At 39.7% G+C, this 22,697-nt stretch overlaps 1 protein-coding gene across 2 annotated transcripts in view; it reads left to right on the forward strand.

Annotated features, from left to right (window-relative positions):
- SNX25 (sorting nexin 25) overlaps positions 1-22,697 on the forward strand; it is a 421,458-nt gene that overhangs the window by 235,698 nt on the left and 163,063 nt on the right. For both annotated transcript variants that reach the window (XM_029586797.1, XM_029586849.1), the window contains exon 7: positions 1,367-1,557. In XM_029586797.1, the coding sequence (XP_029442657.1) occupies positions 1,367-1,557 (191 nt within the window). The remainder of the gene's footprint in view (positions 1-1,366; positions 1,558-22,697) is intronic.

Raw genomic sequence — 22,697 nt, forward strand, 5'->3', positions numbered from 1 at the left:
TTTATACAGTGTCCATAGTTAAGGGATGGAAGTCTGTCAGTCATAGTAAGATTAAGCGTCTGGGAAAGCTTGTTGGAAGAGAAAAGTTTTCAGTCTTTTTTTGAATTCATGATAACTGGGTTCTAGTCTAAGATCTGGGGGAAGCGTGTTCCACTGGTGTGGGCCTGCTGAAGATAGCGCACGTTTGCTCAATGATGATTTTATTTGCGGAGCATGCAGTGTTCCTCTGTATGCGCTTCTGATTGGTCTGGAGGAAGTGTGCGGTTGGAGTTGAGAGCTTAATGTGATGGGGGCTAGATTGTTTGTCGCTTTGTGGATGATAGTGAGTACCTTATAGAGTATCCTTTGTTTAATGGGGAGCCAATGTAAGCTCCGAAGGATTGGGGTGATATGGTCTTTTTTGTTAGTGCTAGTTAGAATTCTAGCCGCTGAATTCTGAACCATCTGTAATGGCTTGATAGTGTTGGCGGGAATACCTAGTAGCAGGGAGTTGCAGTAGTCGAGCTTGGAAAGAATGATGGATTGCAGTACTAGCCTGAAGTCGGAGAAGTGAAGGAGGGGTTTAAGTTTTTTAAGGACTCCAAGGTGTCCTTGGAGAAAGCAGAGTTGTTTACTTGTAACAGGTGTTCTCAGAGGACAGCAGGATGTTGGTCCTCACAAAACCTGCCTGCCACCCTGCGGATTTGGGTTTCTCCTATTTTTATTTTAATCATATTTCTATGTTACAAGACTGAAGAGGGACCCAGTGTGGACATGTGATTAGGGCATGCTGGGCATGCTCAGTGTGCCTAGTCAATGTTATAGAAACTGACATAAGTTTTCCACATCTGGGCTCCATGTGATGTTAACCATGTGTGAGGACTAACATCTTGCTGCCCTCGGAGAGCGTCTTACAGGTAAGCAGCTCTACTTTTTTGGGCATTGTTGGCTGGGGCTAAGTAGGCAGGAAACTGGAGAAAGACAAACTATTTGGATGCCCTTGTGGTTCTGCAAGGCAGTGAGTCTAGAGCAGTGGTAGACAATTCTGGTCCTACAATTCTGGTCAGGTTTACAGGATATTCTCAGTGAATTTGCATGAGAGAGATTGCATAAAGTTCATATTAATTGGGGATATCCTGAAAAGCAGACTAGTTTGCAGCTCTCCTGTACTGTAATTCCCACCACTGGTCTAGAGCATCAAAAATCATCCTGCAGCACTTTCAGTTCATGGATTTCAGGATTGGATTTCAGGTGGACATTGCTAGTGATATCAAAGCATAGACTCTTTTTTTCCTTCTTAATTACCAAGAGCTTCTTTTCCCATGCGTTTGGGTTCTGAGTTTACCCTGCTTCTGTCTATTTTCTTATCCTGTTTTATCTGTTGCAGATACGAAAGGCAAAGAGTCTGCGGCAATGAAGGCTGACCTCCTGAGAGCCCGCAACATGAAAAGATACATCAACCAACTGACAGTAGCCAAGAAACAGTGTGAGAAACGGATAAGGCTTCTAGGAGGTCCCACCTATGACTCTCAGGATGATGGTACCTCAGATGAGATAGACTGCCCTCAGAGCCAAAAGGTAAAAATTTGAATGGTCTGAAATCATGAATAGGAGCATAGGGATGCAAGTGACATGTCAGTCATGTGGCTACTTCAAAAACTAACAGGGTGACAAAGTGAGGTTAAATGGATTTATTCATTGTAACAATTTCTAACAAACTCCATCATCGTCGGTCTGTCTGTGAGAACTAAAGCCAATAACTTATGTCATGAAGAATATGTAATACTATGTTAGTGCTGTATCTTAATATAATAGGCTTTCAGTTATCAGGTGCCATCTTTCTTATGTGCCAGTTCTCTCTGTGCTCAGCTTTTTTTTTCACCAGTGTATCTAGATCTTGACTACTTTCATTGCCTCACATTGCTCTCTACTTTTTTTGCCCTCATTCTCTCCTGTACCAAATTAGCTAATTTGCCATCAGACCCTAAGTACATGATCAGCAAATGTCATTTTTCTTTTGATCTTCTATCTCCCATCAACTCATGTACCATTTCTTTGAAATCATGTCTTTCTAGCAATCTTAAGAATTCTCATGTACCTTCATTTCAAATGCATGTACTGTATTTTCTTCATGATTTCTTTGTTAGAAGTCCACTTTTGTATCTTACCAATGAGAAAACTTGCCTATTCAGTAACCTTTAACTTTGTCACCTGCTGAAACATTGCATTAAAGCTGATGAACAGTGTAATATAAGATCTTAGCAGGACTGTTGTCAAGTGATTATTGTGATGGGGATAATTTAGTGGTGCTGCCTTTTCCAGGTCTGTGTTTCCTTATAGGTTTGCTTTATACTATCATGACAAGAATGAACTTCATTCAAGCCAGGGCTATATTGGATATTATCTCAATCTCTCAAATTTACTGCTGTGCTCTTCTTAATACTTGTACCAGAAAGAGCTGCTTTCTTGATCGTAAGGTGTAATATACACAGGCAATATACTGAGATGAACTTAAAAGTTCATGAAGGCTATTGCATGCATGAAAATTGGGGCTATTTCTGTATTTTTATGCCACTTTTTCTTGTCTCTGCATCTCTTGGTGTTTGATTTTATTTGTATTTTTGTCTATAGATATATGCTTGTATTGGTCATACACTCATGTCTGAGGTGGTGCCCTGAACAGTGGAAGGTGCTCTGTCTGCAAAGCCATCTCTGACATCCCCCCCTACCATACCACACATATACACTCTCAATCTTTGCTTAATTTAATACATTAAAAGAATATTTCTTTGCCATTTTGTTTGGTTTTGAAACTGTACATCAGTTGTGAACCAGACAACCCGAGGAATATCGGGTACTTTTTGCTAATATGCTCTGTCTACAAAGCCTTGTCTCTCTAGCCCCCTCGCCCAGGCAGACACACATACACGATCCCTCACACGCACAGAAGTGCACACAGGCTGCGATGCAAACACACAGGCTCTCCCAAACTTGTACACCCACACAAGCTCCCCCACTCATGCATATATAGGCATGCAGTGCATCATCTTCAGGCATTGCTAGACCCCTTCTTCTGCCATGGGATACCTGTTCTTCTTTAGCTGCTGTGGGATGGGAACCATAGCAGCCATACTACAGGCCTCCTTGCATGAGCTTGTGCCCCACTTGGGCCATGGCCCATCCATGGCTACGCCACTGTAGTGGGTTGTGAATTTATTAAACAGGAAAAAGAGTAAGACTAACTGGTCAGTTCTCTCGATGGAGCATGGTAAATAGTGCAGTGCCCTAGGGATTTGTACTGGAGCTGGTGCATTTTTCTTCTATAATTACTATTTAGGGCACTCTAGAGTTGGGCAGCAAGAGATGACTAAAATACTGTCAATGTAGTTTATAGAGGGGTTCCGTAAGTTAATTACTTAAAACATTTGGGGGGGGGGGGGGGGGGAACCAGCATATAATACATAGATTTCTCAGTATAACAATAGAAAAAAAAATAGATCGGGTTTCCTTGTATACATATGTCAGTTTTCATACATAGTTCTATACCTCCAGAACATACCATCAATAGCACTCATCTAATGATCCGTGCTAAGTTTTTACTTCCAAATGAAACCAGGCTGCAGGATCTAAAGATATTTACTTTTGCTTATTTGGGTGTCCAGTATGTGTCCCATATCTTTTGAGTTTGCTTTGTGTTTCAGCAAAAAAAGTGAGCTTTTCAAGATTTGCAATTTATAATAAAGATTCTACCTACTCTTTCCAAACAACTTACCTCAACTTGGAGGAGAGCCATATCCCGAGGAAGTCCTAAACTCTGGAACACCCTCCCAACCGAACTTAGAACACAGCATAATTTAAAAACCTTCAAAAAAGAACTAAAAACCGGGATGTTTACCAAAGCCTATCCAAGCACCCAATGACTCTCAGATATTACTTCACTCCGACTGGACCTATGCAAACATGTGGAACTAATGCAAGCACGCAATACAAACATAACTGAAATCACATAGCTTGAAATTACGATTTATGTTTAGAAAGCCTACAATATTGTATGTTGACAATCACATGAATCTTTGGAAACTCTGTTTAAACATCGAAACTTTGTAAACCGTTGTGATGAAACCGAATGACGGTATATAAAACTTGATAGATAAATAAATATCCCTAAAAACAATATTTCATTTTCACTGATGTTCAGTTTTAAAATTCATAGATGTTATGGACACAACATTCACAAATTTTTTAAATATTTTATTTGTTTTATGTTTTGCTTTTCCATAAAAGTTCAAAACAGATACCAAATTAAAAACATAAAAATAACAAAAAAAACCCTCCCACCTAAAACAGTAATAAGCTTGATTCTTATGTTTCTGCAAACATAGTACAGAATAATTGCTTGGTTTTAATACTTCTGCTAACAATACTATTCTTGTGATTTTTTTTTCTTATTTAGAACATAAGAACATAATACTTACCAAATTGGGTTAGACCCAAGGGTCCATCAAGCCCGGTATTCTGTTTCCAACAGTGGCCAAACCAGGTCACAAGTACCTGGCAGGATCCCAAGGGGTAGATAGATTCCAAGAATAAGCAGTGGTTTTCTGGAACGCTCCCATAATTGTTAATGGATTTTTCTTCCAGGAACTTGTCCAAACCTTGTTTAAATGCTGCTATACTAATAGCTTTCACCATAGTTTCTGGCAATGAATTCCAGAGCTTAATTATGCCTACTACATCTTTTAGGTTCACTCATTCCATTCTACTCATTTTATAGACCTCTATCATATCTCCCCTCAGCCATCTCTTCTCCAAGCTGAAGAGTCCTAACTTCTTTAGCCTTTCTTCATAGGGGAATTGTTCCATCCGCTTATCTTGGTCGCTGTTCTCTGTACCTGTTCTAATTCTGCTGTATCTTTCATGAGATGTGGTGACAGAACTGAACACAATGCTCAAGATTGTTGCACCATGGAGCGAACAGAGGCATTATGATATCCTCTGCTTTGTTCTCCATTCCTTTCCTAATAATCCCAAACATGCTATTTGCTTTCTTGGCTGCCGCTGCACACAGAGTAGATGATTTTAACGTATTTTCAACGATGACACCTAGATCCTTTTCCTGAGTGGTGACACCTAATGTAGAACCTTGCATTTTGTAGCTATAATTAGGGTTTTTCTTAAGTGCATCACTTTGCACTTGTCTATATTTAAATTTCATTTGCCATTTGCATGCCCAGTCTCCCAGTTTTACAATGTCCTCTTGCAATTTCTCACAATCCTCTTGTGATTTGACAACTCTGAATAATTTTGTGTAATTGGCAAATTTGATCACCTCACTTGTTGGTCACATTTCCAGGTCATTTATAAATATATAAAAAAGCATCAGTCCCAGAACATATCTCTGGAGCACTCCATTATTCAATTTTTTCCATTTGGAAAATTTACCATTTAGCTCTACTCTGTTTTCTATCTTTTAACCAGTTGGCAATCCACAATAGGACACTGTCACCTATCCCATGACTTTCTAATTTCCTAAGACATCTCTCATGAGACTTTATTTCTAAACATTTGATATTCTGCTTTTATCTGGGCCAGATTCAAAACAGATTACAATAAATTAGAATATCTTTAACAGATCAGTAGCCATCGCCACTGAAGTGCCCTTCTAATTTATTCTTCTGGAATCGCAAAGAGACCTACCCGGTCCGGATTTAAGCCGACATTGTCAAACTTTGTTGATATTTCTCGACACTTTGATGTCTCTGCTTCTAAATATCCACACTGTTCAATCCAGCAGATAGCTTTAATAAGAATTGGCCCATGTATGGACCTTCACCACCTATACATGTTTGTTAGTTGTTTCGAACGTCCACAACCCGTCCTGTGCCACGGAAGGGTTTTACCACGGAACCAATGGTTACGGGCTTGCAGCAGTAAAATTCAGCACGTGGCTGCCTTGCGCCGCATGTTAAACTTCAGTATTGGTTTCCACACCATGACCTCTTATACAACATCTAAATTTATGGAAGGTATGGTCCCCCTGACACAGCCCTGATGCGAAATACGGCTGTGTTGGTGTCCTTGTTTATATATTACATTTGAATTGTGTGTCTGGAGTCATGTACAACTGATGTGTGCGTATTTATAAATAAAATTCTTTCTGCTAACATTTATTGACCAGTATATTGTTTGCCACACATTTTCTGTTGTAAGTTTAGGTTGCTACAGGAGTAGGAATGTGTACAAGTAGTCCTTTAAATTTATTGGTGTATTCACTATTAATCTGGTAGTGACCTATAAGGGCTGCTGCAATTGTGTGATTTAGATTAGATTATGATTGATTTTTAATAAACAATTGTCTCTTGCCTATAAATCAAAGGATAAGCTAGGGGTTGGGTGGGAGGGTGGGAAAGACAGAAACTAGAATTAACTCCCTCTGGCTTGCTTATTATCTCAGACACACACAAACTCTAAATAATATACCCCACTATTTCTATCCTGAAAACCTGGCCTCTATGTGGCTCTCAAGGACCGGAGTTGTCCATTCATGTTATACAAGCCGTTAAGCCCGTTAAAACGGGCTACATCCCTCTGTCTCTCACCTCCCCCTCATTCTCTCTCCCCTCACTCTTCACCACCCCCTACCTCCCTCCCTCCCTCACCCACTCCTCCCCACCCTCCCTCTCCTCTCACTCAGTCCCTCCCTCCCACTCAGTCTCACTCACTCCCCCCTCTCTCCCTCCCTCTCACTCACTCAGTCCCACTCACTCTCACTCAGTCCCACTCCCTCTGTCCTCTCCCTCAGTCCCACTCCCTCCCTCCCTCTCCCTCCCCCTCAGTCCCACTCCCTCCCTCAGTCCCACTCACTCCCTCTCACTCAGTGTCCCTCCCTCTCACTCAGTCCCTCCCTCTCACTCAGTCACTCCCTCCCCCCTCTCTCCCTCCCTCTCACTCAGTCCCACTCACTCTCCCTCAGTCCCACTCACTCTCCCTCAGTCCCACTCACTCTCCCTCTCTCTCCCAGTCCCACTCCCTCTCACTCAGTCCCCCCTCTCACTCAGTCCCACTCCCTCCCTCTCTGTCCCTCCCCTCACTCAATCCCTCCCTCCCACTCAGTCCCTCCCTCTCACTCAGTCACTCCTTCCCACTCTCTCTCTCTGTCCCTCCCTCCCACTCAGTCCCTCCCTCCCTCCCTCGCTACTGGCCGCTGCCGTCGCTCGCTACTGCCGTCGCTACCGCCGTCGCCGCCGCTCGCTACCGCCGTCGCCGCCCGCTGCCGGTACCACCGCCGCCCGCTGCTGCCACTGGACGCCGCCATTTTTTTTCTTTCTGACGCTGGCTCAGACCGACGTGCTCGCCCGCACATGCGTGGTAGAGCTGGTCTCTACTGCGCATTTGCGGCACGTCGGTCAAGCTTCGTTTATCTAGTAAGATAGTTTGTCATTCAGATCTCTTGAGTCAGCGTGGCTGGAGTTCTTTTTTAATAAATTGTGTTGTAAAGCTAAGTAACTGAGTCCATATTTCATCTTTTGACTGTGCCATACAATTACATTGCAATGTTATTTTGTATAGCTTTGTTCATACAAATGTATTCCATGGTATTTTATAATCATATACACAGTAAAATATTTTTGCTAATAGAAACATGGTGGCTTGGCCCAGAAATCCTTTATTGAAACTGGTTTGTTCTGACAAAGAATAAGATAAATGAAGGGCAGACACAGCTATATCCCAAACATTGAAAAATGGTCAGTTCTAAGAAAATGTCAAATATGCACATTCACAACAAAGCAAGAATAGTAGTACTAAAGGGGGAGTTTGACAGTTACTTAAATATTTTTCTTTAATCTCATTTGTGCTTAATGTACAGTGCAGTGAAAATGTATTGTTATTAAAAACATTATAATTAGCCATGTTCTACAATAATTTTCTGTTCTCAATATCCATTATAATGACTTCTATCATCCGGAAATCCCTTAAAGGAAAAAAAAAATGAAAATCCCTGCTTTTCCTATAACTCTGTTCCCCTTGGAGGTGATCTGTATTTTCAAGGAATCAAGGTGGTGAGTTAAAGTAAAGTACCAGGCTTGGGTTGTGTTTGTAAACCGGAGTTGATGATTTTGCTTCTTGAGGTTTATTTTTGTTTTGTTTTGTTTTTTTTTTAAGGTACATAATTAAATTCTGGGCTTCAAAATAATTAACCTTACAGCACAGCCATAGCTGTAGGGTAATGTAAACTTATATACCTAAAGATATGCAGATTTAATTTGACTTGTGAGTAAATGTACAGATTTTGCTTGAAATCCATGAATAGTTGATTAGTTCATAAACTAAATAAGAAACCATTGTCTTTGGGAGAAAAAAAAAACCCTGAAATTTTCTGCAAAACCCCCTCACTGCCTATAAATGTTTGCAGAGATCAGCAGAAAATGTGCTAATGCACATTTTGTTGAAAACTTTGGTTAAATTTGCAGAATTTCTGAACAAGTTAATCAGCTGAAAATCTGGTTTGGATACTTGACAGTTTATTCCTCATATTATACAATTGTGTACAAACCAAGTTAACAGTATAGATCAAATGATGAAAAAAAATCAAATATAGATTAAAGGACTGAGTCATTAAGGCTTTTCTCCAATTCTCTGTTTACAGGGAAAATGCATAGGGAAACAGGCTTTAAGGGTATCAGAACAGCATGGGAATGACTCTTGGTGATCGATTGAGGTTGTCAAACAGTGAAAACAGATACAGCAGAGGAAATGTGGTCTCAGAAACCAGTGGATTATAAGCAGTTTCTTGAAGTATTTGTGCAGTATTGTAGCTAGGGTATTTAGTAGAAGTGGAGAAGAGAAGAAATTTGATAATTGAGCCAAGACATGAGCTGAGCTAATGCAAATAAAACAGAAAAAAATAGATATAACTAGAAATATAATAACTATTTTGCAACTTTTTTTGTCCATGGTTTTATTTAAATATTTACAATATGCTAATCCAGCACCTAGATCTCGGTGGAGTACAGCGTGATATGAAATTCACATTTTATGGCTTATCTGTTTGTTTTTTAAACAATAACATTGAAAGTTGACAAGATGGAGTCTAGTTCTTTAACCACCATGTCAAGAGCCAAGATCAATAAGTACACAATCCCCCCTCTCCCCTCATCCCTCCCATTTATTACCCTTGATACAGCAAACATCTTATTCATCACCAAACTCCACAATCCAGGGGAAGAGAAAAAAAGAAGATAAAGTAAAATTGACCTTTGCAGAAGCAACCAAAAGTCATTTAGAATCTAACTCCAAACTGAGACAAGGAATCCAGATATAGAGTCCAAATATTCAAGAAAATATGCAGTTTTTAAATGATTCTTTTTAGCACTCAACTTCTCCATAACAAAGATATGATGTAGAGAATTCCTAAGAGATTAGACTTGCCTCCAAAGAAAATCTTTTTGGGCCAAACCAAAAGATCTTTGCAATTCCTGGAAAGAGAAAATACGACATTGAGAATTTGAAAATTGAAGTAATGCTGCGAGACCTTTCTGCTGCCAATTATGAAAGATTACTTGGCACATCCCAGGAAAAAATGTACCTAAAAAGGAAATGTAAGGAGAAAATGCATGTGAAAGATATAACCATTTGAAAAACTATCTCCTGGTTTTCAATAGAGGCTGAACTAAAATGCATTTAAACTGAAATAGGAATTGCTGGGAAATAGAATGCAATGCAAACCTTAAGTTCAGTGGTGACATTGAGGACTGTACCACAAATGGAATATAGTAAGGAGAATGCATTAACCAATCCCCCATATGTCATAGATTAGCTACCATATTATAGAATTTCAAGTTTGATAAACTCAAGCCCCCTTGCAACCACTGTTTAATCATAGAAGGTATCAACCTGCATGCCCCTTTCTCATTTCAAAGAAACTTTCTCAATTTAATAGAGGATAACACAGATCTAGAAAAATATATAGGGAGTTTTCCTAGCGTGTCGCAGATAGACTCAGGACCAGTGGGTATAGTGTACTCCTGATAGTTGGAGACGGATTAGATTTCAATCTGATGTCAGCCCTAGTACATATACCCCTGCAGGAAGTGCAGTTCTTCAGTATTTTCCATCTCCATAGCAGTTAGGGACTACCTGCATGCTCTCACAGCGTTAGAGTAAATTTAACGGAGAAAACCCGAAACAAGAAGAAACCAAAATGCTGTCACCCGCCGAGATCTGCAGGGCGGCGACATGGTCCTCTATCCACACCTTCTCCGGGTTTTACTGCCTGGATGTTCAGGCTCGGGAGGACACAGCGTTTGCAAGGGCAGTACTAAGTGGGTCACGGGCAGCCTCCCACCCGGTTTGGGAGTAGCTTCTATACATCCCATTGGCCCTGAGTCCATCTGCTACACACTAGGAAATGGAGAAATTACTTACCTGATAATTTCGTTTTCCTTAGTGTAGATAAATGGACTCAGCATCCCACCCATGGCTGCCGTTACTCATGGAATTCTCGGGGGACATCCCCGGGAGGGAGTGATTCAAGGGTAAGCCATGCTTTCCTTTATCTAGGACACCCATCCTACCGGGTGTCGACGTTTCCCGGTTGAGGGCACTGGCGGTCTCCAGCTATAGCCGATTCAACCAGTTCAAGTTAATCAAGTTATACAGTTAATCAAGTTATTCAAGTTATGAAGTTATTCAAGTTATTCAAATTAGTCACACATATATCCACAATGCTTGTCGAGGAGAATACTGAAGAGCTGCACTTCCTGCAGGGGTATATGTACTAGGGCTGATGTCAGATTGAAATCTGATCAGTCTCCAACTGCTATCAGGGGAACACTATACCCATTGGTCCTGAGTCCACCTGTCTGCACTAAGGAAAACAAAATTATCAGGTAAGTAATTTCTCCAATATTAAAGACCTAGATACTTTTGGGCAGTAGAATCATCTTGAATGGCTGAATTCTACCAGTCAAGAAAAGATGGTTAAGAGATCCAGCTCCCCAAGCCCTGTCCAGTTGCTGCCAACAATTGTGCAATGTTAAGATCCACTATAAGGTTAGGATCCCGATAATAAGCATTCCCGGATATTTAAACAAATCTCTTGCCCAGCAAAGAGGAAAATGACCCATCCAATGAGAGGAATCAAACATCCCTATCGTGATGACCTCTAATTTATCTAAATTCACCTACATTTGAAACTGTGTGTGTGGAAGGGATACCAAAGGACTGGAAACTTACACGAGAATATCAGCAACAAATGATTTAAAAGCAGTTCTGTCTAATGATATACCTGTGACTTCGCTAGGATGTTGAAGGACATGTAAAAGAGGGTTTAAGGAGAGAAGAAACAAGGGGGAAGACAACCCTGCCTCATCCCTCTTTGTAATAGAATCAACTCAGATTGTTCCATTAACAAGGACAGAAGCAGTAGGAGAAAATAAAAAGCACCTAGAAGGAATTGGTCTTCAAACCTATAACTTCTCAGGGATTCTCTCATAAAGACCCAATCAACCTTGTTAAACGCTTTTGCAGCATCAAGCTAACTAAAAGAGGTTCCTATTTCTGCAGATTGAACTGTTCTATAGAGGCAATAAGTAAAAGCACACTGACAATCGACTTTTTCTCTTTAACAAAACCAGCCTGATCCTCATTTATTAGGTTAGGCAAAAGAGTAAAAAGCCTATCAGCCATAATTTTGGCCAGAAGTTTAACATCGAAATTAATGAAATGGGTCTGTAGGATTCAGGCCACATAGGGTCTTTTCCAAGTTTTGGCAGAACTGTAATGATAGCTTTATTTATATCAAAGATAAACAGTTACTTAAGTATCAGTTTCTCGTATACCAGGCCCAATGGAGTTCCAATCTGATCTACTAACAAGTTTTAAAATTCACTTTAGGGTCTTAGTTTGGCTTGAGAGAGAATTTTCTGAATTTCCTCCAGTTTATTGGGTTCATTTAATGTCTGAAGTTAAGTAATTTTAAGAAGATCTAGAAATGAGAGATACTGTCTGACATCTGCTGCATTACAAGGATCTCCCTGGTATAAATTGGAACAGTATCTGTGGAAAATTGTAGTAATGTCCATATTAGAATTTCACAGAACCCCAGAATCACCCTGTATTGCAGGAATAAGCACAGACCTAGCCAGATTTAGTTATCCTAGCCAAAATACATCCTGCTTTACTATATCGGAAGAAATGGTGTCTGTAATACAAAAGGTCTGTAGCTGTGCTTTGATGTGGCAAAGAATTGAATGATATATATGGGTTGCAAAAAAATTAGATTTATGAGCATAAGAAGAATGTAGAGTATATTTGTTTATCTAACTGGAGTTGTTTTTCCAAAGTTGTTAATCTGTTTAGTGAGAATTTGCCTTCTGTGAGCTACATAAGCTAAAATGTTTCCAATAAAACAATTTTAGCTGTCTTCCAAAATAAAGCATTCTCTTGATGTTCCCTGTTCTCTGAAAAATTACTCCATTTAGCCAATAGATATTCTTTAGAAGTTTTATCTTTAAAATGATAAAAGGGAAACCTCCACTGCTTCTCAGAGCAGAATCACAAAAATCCTCCAGCAGTAGCCACACAAGGGACTGATCAGAGATGGCAATGGGACCAATTACAACCTCTGAAACTTTAGTAAAAAGGCTTTGAGAAAGCAACAAATAATCCAGCCTAGATTACCATGCACTTTAGAAACATGGGTATAATTTCTTTGTGGGATGCAGTACACTCCAAATATCTATCGAGCCCAAGGAATTGCAAAGATAAGAGAGACTTCTTAGAGAACTGCACTGGAGTACCACAGTAGGAAAATTATCTATAGAAGCATCATTTAAATAGTCTCTCCTAACTGATAAGTGCAAGGACACACATTAGAGACTGATTGAAAAAAGCTATGGGAATACTTATTAGGAGCGTATATGTTACAAATTATTAAAGGAACGCTATACAATGTGCCTTTTACAATTAAATACCTACCATCAGGGTTTTGGTTTTTGTTTTTGTTGGTTTTTTTTACAAATTTGAGATCTTTGAGATCGATGTCCTTACTAATATAGCATCCCCAGCATAACTAGAACCAGAGGAGGCATACAAAACTTCAACCCATTGGCACCTAAATTTACTGTTTGAAGTCACTTAAAATGATACCAGTTCCAGAGATGGTTTTCAAGGGTGATGAGTCAGACTAACTGAACCAAATCACTATGAACCTGGAAGATGTAGTAGGCCAGATTGACAAACTAAAGAGTAGCAAATCACCTGGACCAGATGGTATGCATCCTAGGATACTGAAGTATCTAAAAAATGAAATTTCTGATCTGTTAGTTTAAAATTTGTAACCTATCATTAAAATCATCCATTGTACCTGAAGACTGGAGGGTGGCCATTGTAACCCGAATATTTAAAAAGGGCTCCTGGGCCGATCCGGGAAACTATAGTCCAGTGAGCCTGACTTCAGTGCCGGGAAAAAATAGTGGAAACTATTCTAAAGATCAAAATTGTAGCGCATATAGAAAGACATTGTTTGATGGAATATAGTCAACATGGATTTACCCAAGGGAAGTCTTGCCTAACAAATCTGCTTCATTTTTTTGAAGGGGTTAATAAATGTGGATAAAGGTGAACCGAATAGATGTAGTATATTTGGATTTTCAGAAGGCGTTTGACGAAGTCCCTCATGAGGGGCTTCTAAGAAAACTAAAAAGTCATGGGATAGGAGGCGATGTCCTTTCATGGATTACAAACTGGTTAAAAGACAGGAAACAGAGTAGGATTAAATGGTCAATTTTCTCAGTGGAAAAGGGTAAACAGTGGAGTGCCTCACGGATTTGTACTTGGATCGGTGCTTTTCAATATATTTATAAATGATCTGGAAAGAAATACGATAAGTGAGGTTATCAAAATTGCAGATACAAAATTATTCAGAGTAGTTAAGTCACAAGCGAATTGTGATTTATTTATTTATATACCGCCATTCGATCTCAATTGAGATATCACACTGGTTTACATTCAGGTACTGTATTTCTCTATCCCCAGAGGGCTTACAATCTAAGTTTTTGTACCTGTAATATTACAGGAGGACCTTGCGAGACTAGAAGTCTGGGCATCCAAATGGCAGATGAAATTTAATGTGGACAAGAGCAAGGTGTTGCATATAGGAAAGAATAACTCTTGCTGTAGTTACATGATGTTAGGTTCCCATATTAGGAGCTACCACCCAAGAAAAAGATCTAGGCGTCATAGTGATTAATACTTTGAAATCGTTGGCTCAGTGTGCTGCAGCAGTCAAAAAAGCAAACAATGTTCAGAATTATTAGGAAGGGAATGGTTAATAAAACGGAAAATGTCATAATGCTTTTGTATCGCTCCATGGTGAGACTGCACCTTGAATACTGTGTACAATTCTGGTCATCACATCTCAGACAAGATATAGTTGCGATAGAGAAGGGCAACCAAAATGATAAAGGGGATAGAACAGCTCCCTTATGAGGAAAGGCTGAAGAGGTTAGGACTGTTCAGCTTGGAGAAGAGACAGCCGAGGAGAGGATATGATAGAGGTCTTTAAAATCATGAGAAGTCTTGAACGAGTAGATGTGAATCAGTTATTTACACTTTTGGATAATAGACTAGGGGACACTCCAAGAATTTAGCAAGTAGCACATTTGACTAATTGGAGAAAATTCTTTTTCACTTAATGCACAATTAAGCTCTGGAATTTTTCCAGAGGATGTGGTTAGTGTAGCTGGGTTCAAAAAAGGTTTGGATAAGTTCTTGGAGGAGAAATCCATTAACTACTATTAATCAAGTTGACATAGAGAATGGCCTCTGCTATTACTTGCATCAGTAGCATGGGATCTTCTTGGTGTTTGGGTACTTTCCAGGTTCTTGTGGCTTGGTTTGGCCTCTGTTGGAAATAGGATGCTGGGCTTGATGGACCCTTGGTCTGACCCAGGAAGGCAATTTCTTATGTTATGTTCTTGTAGAGTCTCTTGAAGGAGCGCAGTATCTATATTGTGACGATTGAGGTACTGGATAATTTTAAAGCATTTCACATCTGAGCCAATGCCAGAAATATTCCAAGTGGCACATTTCACAGCACTTGTCCATAATAAAAGAATAAGTAAATAACCATTATAATGTAAATAATAGTAGTGGTCTCCCAGCCTAGACACCCAAAGAGCACTCAAGAAATGGCAAAACAATGGGATTATACAAATTACAGTAAAATTAAATTTTCAGATAGGTAATAGACCCAAACCCACCCCAAACCAAATTCTTACCTTGAACATAAAAATCCCCATGAATCCATCCCTCCTCCAAAGTCCCAACTAAAGTATAACCAAACACCAAACCTATCAACAGAGGCATGTCTGACTTATGCACAAACGAGGCATCCCCTCCCCTATAACAAAACCAAAGGAGAAACCCCCTCATTTGCTGCACTTCAAAAGGAACTTATGCTAAATAAGCAGCATAGACTTAAGTATGACAAATATGCAGAAAAAATAAAAAATGAATTTCCACTTGGTCAATGGTACAAAAACGCTCCAGTCACAAAGTTTGGCAAGGAAGATAATTTCAAAAGAAGAATTCTTTCCAAAAAAATGTTATCACACCATACCTAGTAGATAGAGATGATAGAGAAAATTAAAATCTTTGAGAATAACAACTTTGCCATAGTACCATGCAAGGCGACATTTGAAAATATTTCCTTTTTAAACAGAATAAAAAATTTAAAAAAGAGTCTCTGCCACTGTACATGGCAATCTCAGAACAATGTAAATATGAAAATCCAATATAGATATCCAATGTGTAGATACTAGCACGTGCATGATGAAAAGAAGATGAAAATCTCCTAGTTGGGTACCACTCCAAATACTGCAGAGCTCTGCAGCATATAATGGCAAACGCGAACAAGCTACTGCATTACCATATAAGCATTAAAATTCCAAAAAGTGCAGAACAGGTGCAACGCTTTCTACAGAACCCAATGCAAGTGACTCCTATAATAAAATCAACACAATTGCTCCAAAGAAGAGGCTACCAAGATCAGACATTACTAGGACTCCAAATTTTGCAGGGAAGTAGTTGCGGCCTCTACTGTATCAAATATAAGAGGCTTCCCCCGGTAAAACACACATACATGTAGAATACAGCAATGTAAGATGAATCTGCTTTTTTACTAGCTAGGTACAGACAGGAGCAAAGGCTCTCCTTTTTTCTGAGAGCACCTCCAACAAATCTTTTAGTAATAAGATCTTGTTGTCCTTGTGGGAAAGCTGTGATGCCTGTCTGGAGAAGTGCAGCATTAAGTAATTTTTATATGACAACACGTGAACGCTGAGCCATGGTGGAGCGAGTTCCAAACCAGTGCGTACGCTCAAATTTGCCATCAAGCGCTGCCACCACTGCTTGCAATCCTTCACAGGCAGCTCACTGATTCCGCCTACTAGATTATCCTTGCTCATTTTGGCCATCTTACCTCCTTGGGCCTTGCTCCTTTCTCTCTTTTGCCAATTTTCCAAACATTGCAATTCATCAAGAAGCTATAGACCACAAAAAAAATTAGGAGGAACCACTTAAATGATTACAGGGAGTCAAAAAAAGTAAAAGTTCAAAATTTACAGCAAATTTTTGTACTGGGAAGAAGAGGCCTCCAGAACAGCCAAAAAGCATGTCTTAGTTCCCACAATGCATTATGTGACTTCTACTCAACCAAATTTAAAATAAGATTAAAAATACAAAAAAAAAAGGAAATAAATATGAACTGAAGGTAATTATAGGTATAACTATCATTGGAAAAGAAAGAGAAACTACTTCAGAAGGTTGTCATCCAGTATTAGTAGGGAAAACCTGTTCAAAGAAGCAGCTTTCACGTTCTCACTCTCCTCATGCCTTTCTCTCTTCCAGCTTTTCTCATTTTCCTGTCTTCATTTTTTTCATCCTTATTTTAGTATGTGGATTTTTGGCTATCCCTGCCCACTTCTCCAGTTTAATGCTGTTTCAAGCCCAGCTTTTCTCTCTAGTTTTAAGCTTTCCTTAGCCCAGCTAGTCTATATATCAAATTACTGAATCAGACATTTTTATTATGTTTGTCTGTGTTCTCCCCAATTTATCATCTTCTCTGTTCACCACTACATAAGTCCTTTACCTCTTCATCTCCTCTGTCTGTTCCCTGTATACTTCCTTTTCCCCTGACCATCTCTTGCAGCTCCATCTTCCTATGTCTGCCTCTGTCCACGAAGGCCCCTTCCATCTTCTGTTTGATTCTTTCCAAGTGTCTATCTTTTTTCTCATACCCTTCCTCCATCTGTTTTGTCTTCCCTTCTTTTCCCTCATGTACTTTTTTCCACTTTTCTCCCTTTTTCGTCTGCTCTACCTTTCTCCTCTCTCCTTCCCACCCTTCATCTTTAGACTTCTCTTGTCTGCCTTCCACCTTCTCTTCTTTTCCCATTTCTCCATCTGCCACTTCTCTTCCTCCCTCCCAAGCTCATTATCCCCTCCTTTTTCCTTCCATTCCAGGGAGCAGCAGATGGACAATAGGAACACTAAGCACAGCATTCCTTGTTGTCCCCACCACCATTCTTCCTTGTCCTCATATGCTGCTTCTTCAGCTAACAAAGCACTCCTAACCGTCCCTTCTTTCAGAACAGCAAGACTAACCCAAGTTAGAGAACGGGCATTATCATTAGCAGGACCTATTCTATGGAACACCATGCCACTAGAGATCAAATTAAAAAAAAAAAAAGTTTAAAAACTTGGCTTTTTAAACAAGCTTCTCACAAAGTGAATGGGGAAAAAGTAGAAGGGGACAGGCAGTAGAACATCTGCACACAGCACCTAATTTGTGCGCATTTATTATTTTACCTTACTGCTAACATAAAATATACAACTTATAAAATTATGCTTGTAAATAAAATGATACCTGTACAAAAGGACAAGATTTACCACATTCACCAAATAGTATTGATCATAAAACTATGTAACCGAATCTTAATGGCACCTGTCTAGAATGTATTTCCTATACATTTATCATTATTTTATGGGCCTTCCTGTAATGGTATTTTATGGGCCTTCCTGTGATGGTATTTAACTTAACGACGGTATAGAAAAGATTTTAAATAAATAAATAGGATGTGTAAGATTAGAAGAGAAGCAGCCTAGCAAGACAGCGTGCTCATTCACTTGGTATCCCAGAGGCCTATACAGTTACCTCTTCATGCTGTTGTAGCAGGATGGTATAGGATGCAAGCTGCGTGGAATGGTGTCAGCTAGGTAGAGCCTGCTGTCAAAAAGCAGGAAGGTCTGAATTGTCTCGCTTCTAATTCATTTTGTAAGGATGACAAGCCAAGTGAAAGCCAGGCTGTAGTGTATGGAAGTTGCTGCAGGTAAATGCAGTGTAGGAGAAAACTTTATTTTTATTTTTTTATTATTTATTTATTCCATTTTTCAAATAAATTTATAAAGCCATATACTTTGTACAGAAATAAAGAAACAATTTAACAATTAAGCTCATACATATCCAATTATACACATTCTTTTTAACTTAGACCACAATGGGGCTGAGGTTCGGCCTAGGGGAAGACAAGAATTTAGGAGCTATTAAAGGTAAAACATTTTCTTGAAATCACAACATGCTACCTACCCTTTATTTGATATACCTAAGTTATGGGACTTAATAACAGAGAGGAGGTCTGGAGAGCCCTTTTCCGAGAATCAATAAACAACTTTAAATGCTCAGGCAAAAAATATACAAACACTTCATTATTTAGTTTCAGGATACATTTGCAAGGAAATTTCAATTGAAAAGACGCTCCTAATGATAGGGCTTCTTGGCGTAGTGCCAGAAACCTTTTCCTCCTTTCCTGAGTTGGCTTAGCCAGGTCTGGAAAAATTTGTATGAAGTACCCATGAAAATTTACCCTTAAGTTCTGAAAGTACGCATAATTAGAGAGATCTTGCTCATACATACATGATATCAATAGGGTAGCTCTTTCTATTATTTCTATCGCGGAGGATTCTAAAAATTCCGTTAAATTTCCCAAATTTAATTGGGGCTGTTGTTGACCTCTTCCTCCTAAACTTCTATATGGGAGAAAATACACCCTATTAAATGATGGATGATTCTCTGGTATAATTTTCAAGACCTCCGTCAAATATCTCCTAAGTGTGACTCTGGGCTGTTCACCTATTATTTTAGGGAAGATCAAAAGTCTAAGATTTAACGCCTCAAGCGGTTTTCCATATACTCCATCTTTCTATTCAGAGACAATTGATCTTGTATGATAGTAGACTGAACTTCCAGCTCTTTTTTAGTTTCAGATTCCAGCGTCTGTATCTGGCGTTTGTGATCTTCAAACTGTGTATTACTTTCTAAAGAAAGTGTCCAATTTTTATACACTTGCTTCTATTTGCTGGGAACACTTCTGGACTTCAGACCTTAACTGAGCCATTAATTCCCATATTGAGTCTAAGGTGACTACCGTAGGTTTAGAATAAGTGTCCACAACCTTTTGAGGGATAATTCCTAAAACAGTAGAGACTTTATTCTCCTCATTCGTCGCAGTTGTTAAATTCACAGAATCCATAGGTGCACCCTCTGTAGTTATTGTTGAGCTCATCGGCTCAGTAATAACACCCACCTTTGTTATGGAAGTCTGTGAAGATGTCAACGAGGCTGTCCTTAGGATTGGGGGGCTAAGAGAGACCTCCCCAGGTGAGATGGGGGCTCCTTCTCCTGTCGCACCCGCCGGGATTTTTGCCACCTCAATATTAGGGTAGGTACCTGTACACTGTAAGATAGTACGTTGCCCCAGAAGGATGTTAGATGTAGAGGGAAATACTCTAACTTTCCCTTTTCGTTTTGAAGGCATATCAGGAAACAGTCTCAAAAAGGAAATAATATAGGCTTACCCGGGGCAGTCAGTCACAGGAAGCATGGGATTTACTTTTCTTCCCTCCGATAGTCGTGATAGTACCAGTAGGAGTCCCCAAACCGTCCTTCCACCAGCCGAAAGATGTTAAAGGACTATGATTTTATTCCAATTAGAACAAAGCCGCTGAGGGCCGGTTTTTAGGCCTTCTATGAGGCCCCGGAAGATGACGTCACTCTCAGGCTTCAGGCTGTCTGCGGCTGGTGCCCGTCGGAACAAAGTTCTTTTCGCTCCCAGGTAAGGGGTGAGGCTTCCTGCTGCCTCTTCACTCTCTTCCTCGGCCCCAGGAGAAAACTTTATTTTATTTATTTAAATCTTTTCTATACCGATATTAGTGGCGACTTTGTGGTGGAATATAGCTTTGTGGTGGAATATAGCCATCATGATTTTACAAGAGTCCAGTTAGAAAAGATCATGAAGAGGAAAGGAATTTATCAGAATACAAAACTGTGATGACAAACTAGAGGAAGATTGACAATGAAAATGTCCAACCTGGCATGGGAAGCAGATGAAGCATGATTCTGTGAGTAATAGAGAGGATTCTGATAAACAAGTATGGCAACAGAGATTTTAATTCAAGAACCTGGCTCCTATTACTGGACCAGAAAGAAATAAATTAGTTAAGTCAAGCCAAGAAAATAATGTGAGCTAGTGCTGTAGCAGCAGAAAGAGTGATTTTAGGAATATTTTGTAAATTTTCTATTCATATTCATTAAAAGTAATGTGTATGAAAAAAGGAAAAACCATGAAAAATTATAGAAAAACAAACCCAATAAAGTAATACAAAACAGATTTCCTTCAAGTCCACAAATAACAGTCCAAGACTCAAAATACAAGGAAATTAAAGTAGGAAATAAGTAATGGTTCATGACCAAAAACCAACATAGTAATTTATATTCTAATCATCTTGAAAAAAGACTAGGAGGAAGGCCCAAGAGACTGAACACCAGTTTGGTGGCTATCCATAGCCGTATTGCTAAGAAACACGGATAGCTGAGAAGGTACAACAAATATATATCTTAACTCCTTGAAGCTTTAAACATTTGCATGAATATCTTGAAAAGGAAAGACCAATTGTAAGATTGTTTCTCTGGATTTCCTTAGAGACATCAGGAAACTTGTTAAATCACAGAAGTACTGTGAGAGAGTGCAAAAGGACCTTGTGAGACTGGACATCCAAATGGTAGATGGAATTTAATGTGGACGGGAAACAGAATAGGATTAAATGGACAATTTTCTCAGTAAAGGGGAGTGGGCAGTGGACTGTCTCAGGGATCTGTATTGGGACCAGTACTTTTCAATATATTTATAAATGATCTGGAAAGGAATACAGCGAGTGAGGTAATCAAATTTGCGGATGATACAAAATTATTCAGCGTAGTTAAATCACAAGCGGATTGTGATCATTTTCAGGAAGACCTTGTGAGACTGGAAAATTAGGCATCCAAAGGGCAGATGAAATTTTCCCTGTATGTATCACCTTGCACTTATCTATCACCTTGGATAAGTGCAAGGTGATGCATACAGGGAAAAATAACCCATGCTATAGTTAAACAATGTTAGGTTCCATATTAGGAGCTACCACCCAAGAAAGAGATCTAGGCGTCATAGTGGATAATACTTTGAAATTGTTGTCTCAGTATTCTGTGGCAGTCAAAAAAAAAAAAGCAAACAATATTAGGAATTATTAGGAAGGGAATGGTGAATAAAATGGAGGCTGTCATAATGCCTCTGTATCGCTCCATGGTGAGACCGCACCTTGAATACTGTGTGCAATCTTGCCGCATCTCAAGAAACATAGAAACATAGAAATGACGGCAGAAGAAGACCAAATGGCCCATCCAGTCTGCCCAGCAAGCTTTACACATTTTTTCTCATACTTATCTGTTTCTCTTAGCTCTTGGTTCTATTTCCCTTCCACCCCCACCTTTAATGTAGAGAGCAGTGATGGAGCTGCATCCAAGTAAAATATCTAGCTTGATTAGTTAGGGGTAGTAGCCGCCGCACTAAGCAAGCTACACCCATGCTTATTTGTTTTACCCAGACTATGTTATACAGCCCTTATCGGTTGTTTTTCTTCTCCCCTGCCAATAAGCAAGCTTCTCCCCTGCCAGTAAGCAAGCTACACCCATGCTTATTTGTTTTACCCAGACTATGTTATAAAGCCCTTATTGGTTGTTTTTCTTCTCCCCTGCCGTTGAAGCAGGGAGCTATGCTGGATATGCGTGAAGTATCAGTTTTCTTTTTTTCTCCCCTGCCGTTGAAGCAGAGAGCTATGCTGGATATGCATTGAAAGTGAAGTATCAGGCACATTTGGTTTGGGGTAGTAACCGCCGTAACAAGCCAGCTACTCCCCGCTTTGTGAGTGGGAACCCTCTTTTCTTCTCCCCTGCCGTTGAAGCAGAGAGCTCTGCTGGATGTGTGAAGTATCAGTTTTTCTTCTCCCCTGCCGTTGAAGCAGAGAACTATGCTGTATATGCATTGGAAGTGAAGTATCAGGCTTATTTGATTTGGGGTAGTAACAGCCGTAACAAGCCAGCTACTCCCCTCTTTGTGAGCGTGAATCCTTTTTTCCACATTTCCTCTTGCTGTTGAAGCTTAGAGCGATGTTGGAGTCACAGTAAGCATGTGTATGTTTATTTAATAAGGGTATTGTCTCCAGGCAGTAGCCATCATTCTGGCGAGTCACCCACTCTTCATTGGCGGCCTCTTGACTTTATATCTTTATAGAAAGATATAGTTGTGATGGCGAAGGTACAGAGAAGGGCGACCAAAATGATAAAG

This window comes from Rhinatrema bivittatum, chromosome 1, assembly GCF_901001135.1.
Source record: "Rhinatrema bivittatum chromosome 1, aRhiBiv1.1, whole genome shotgun sequence".
Classification (NCBI taxonomy): Eukaryota; Metazoa; Chordata; class Amphibia; order Gymnophiona; family Rhinatrematidae; genus Rhinatrema; species Rhinatrema bivittatum.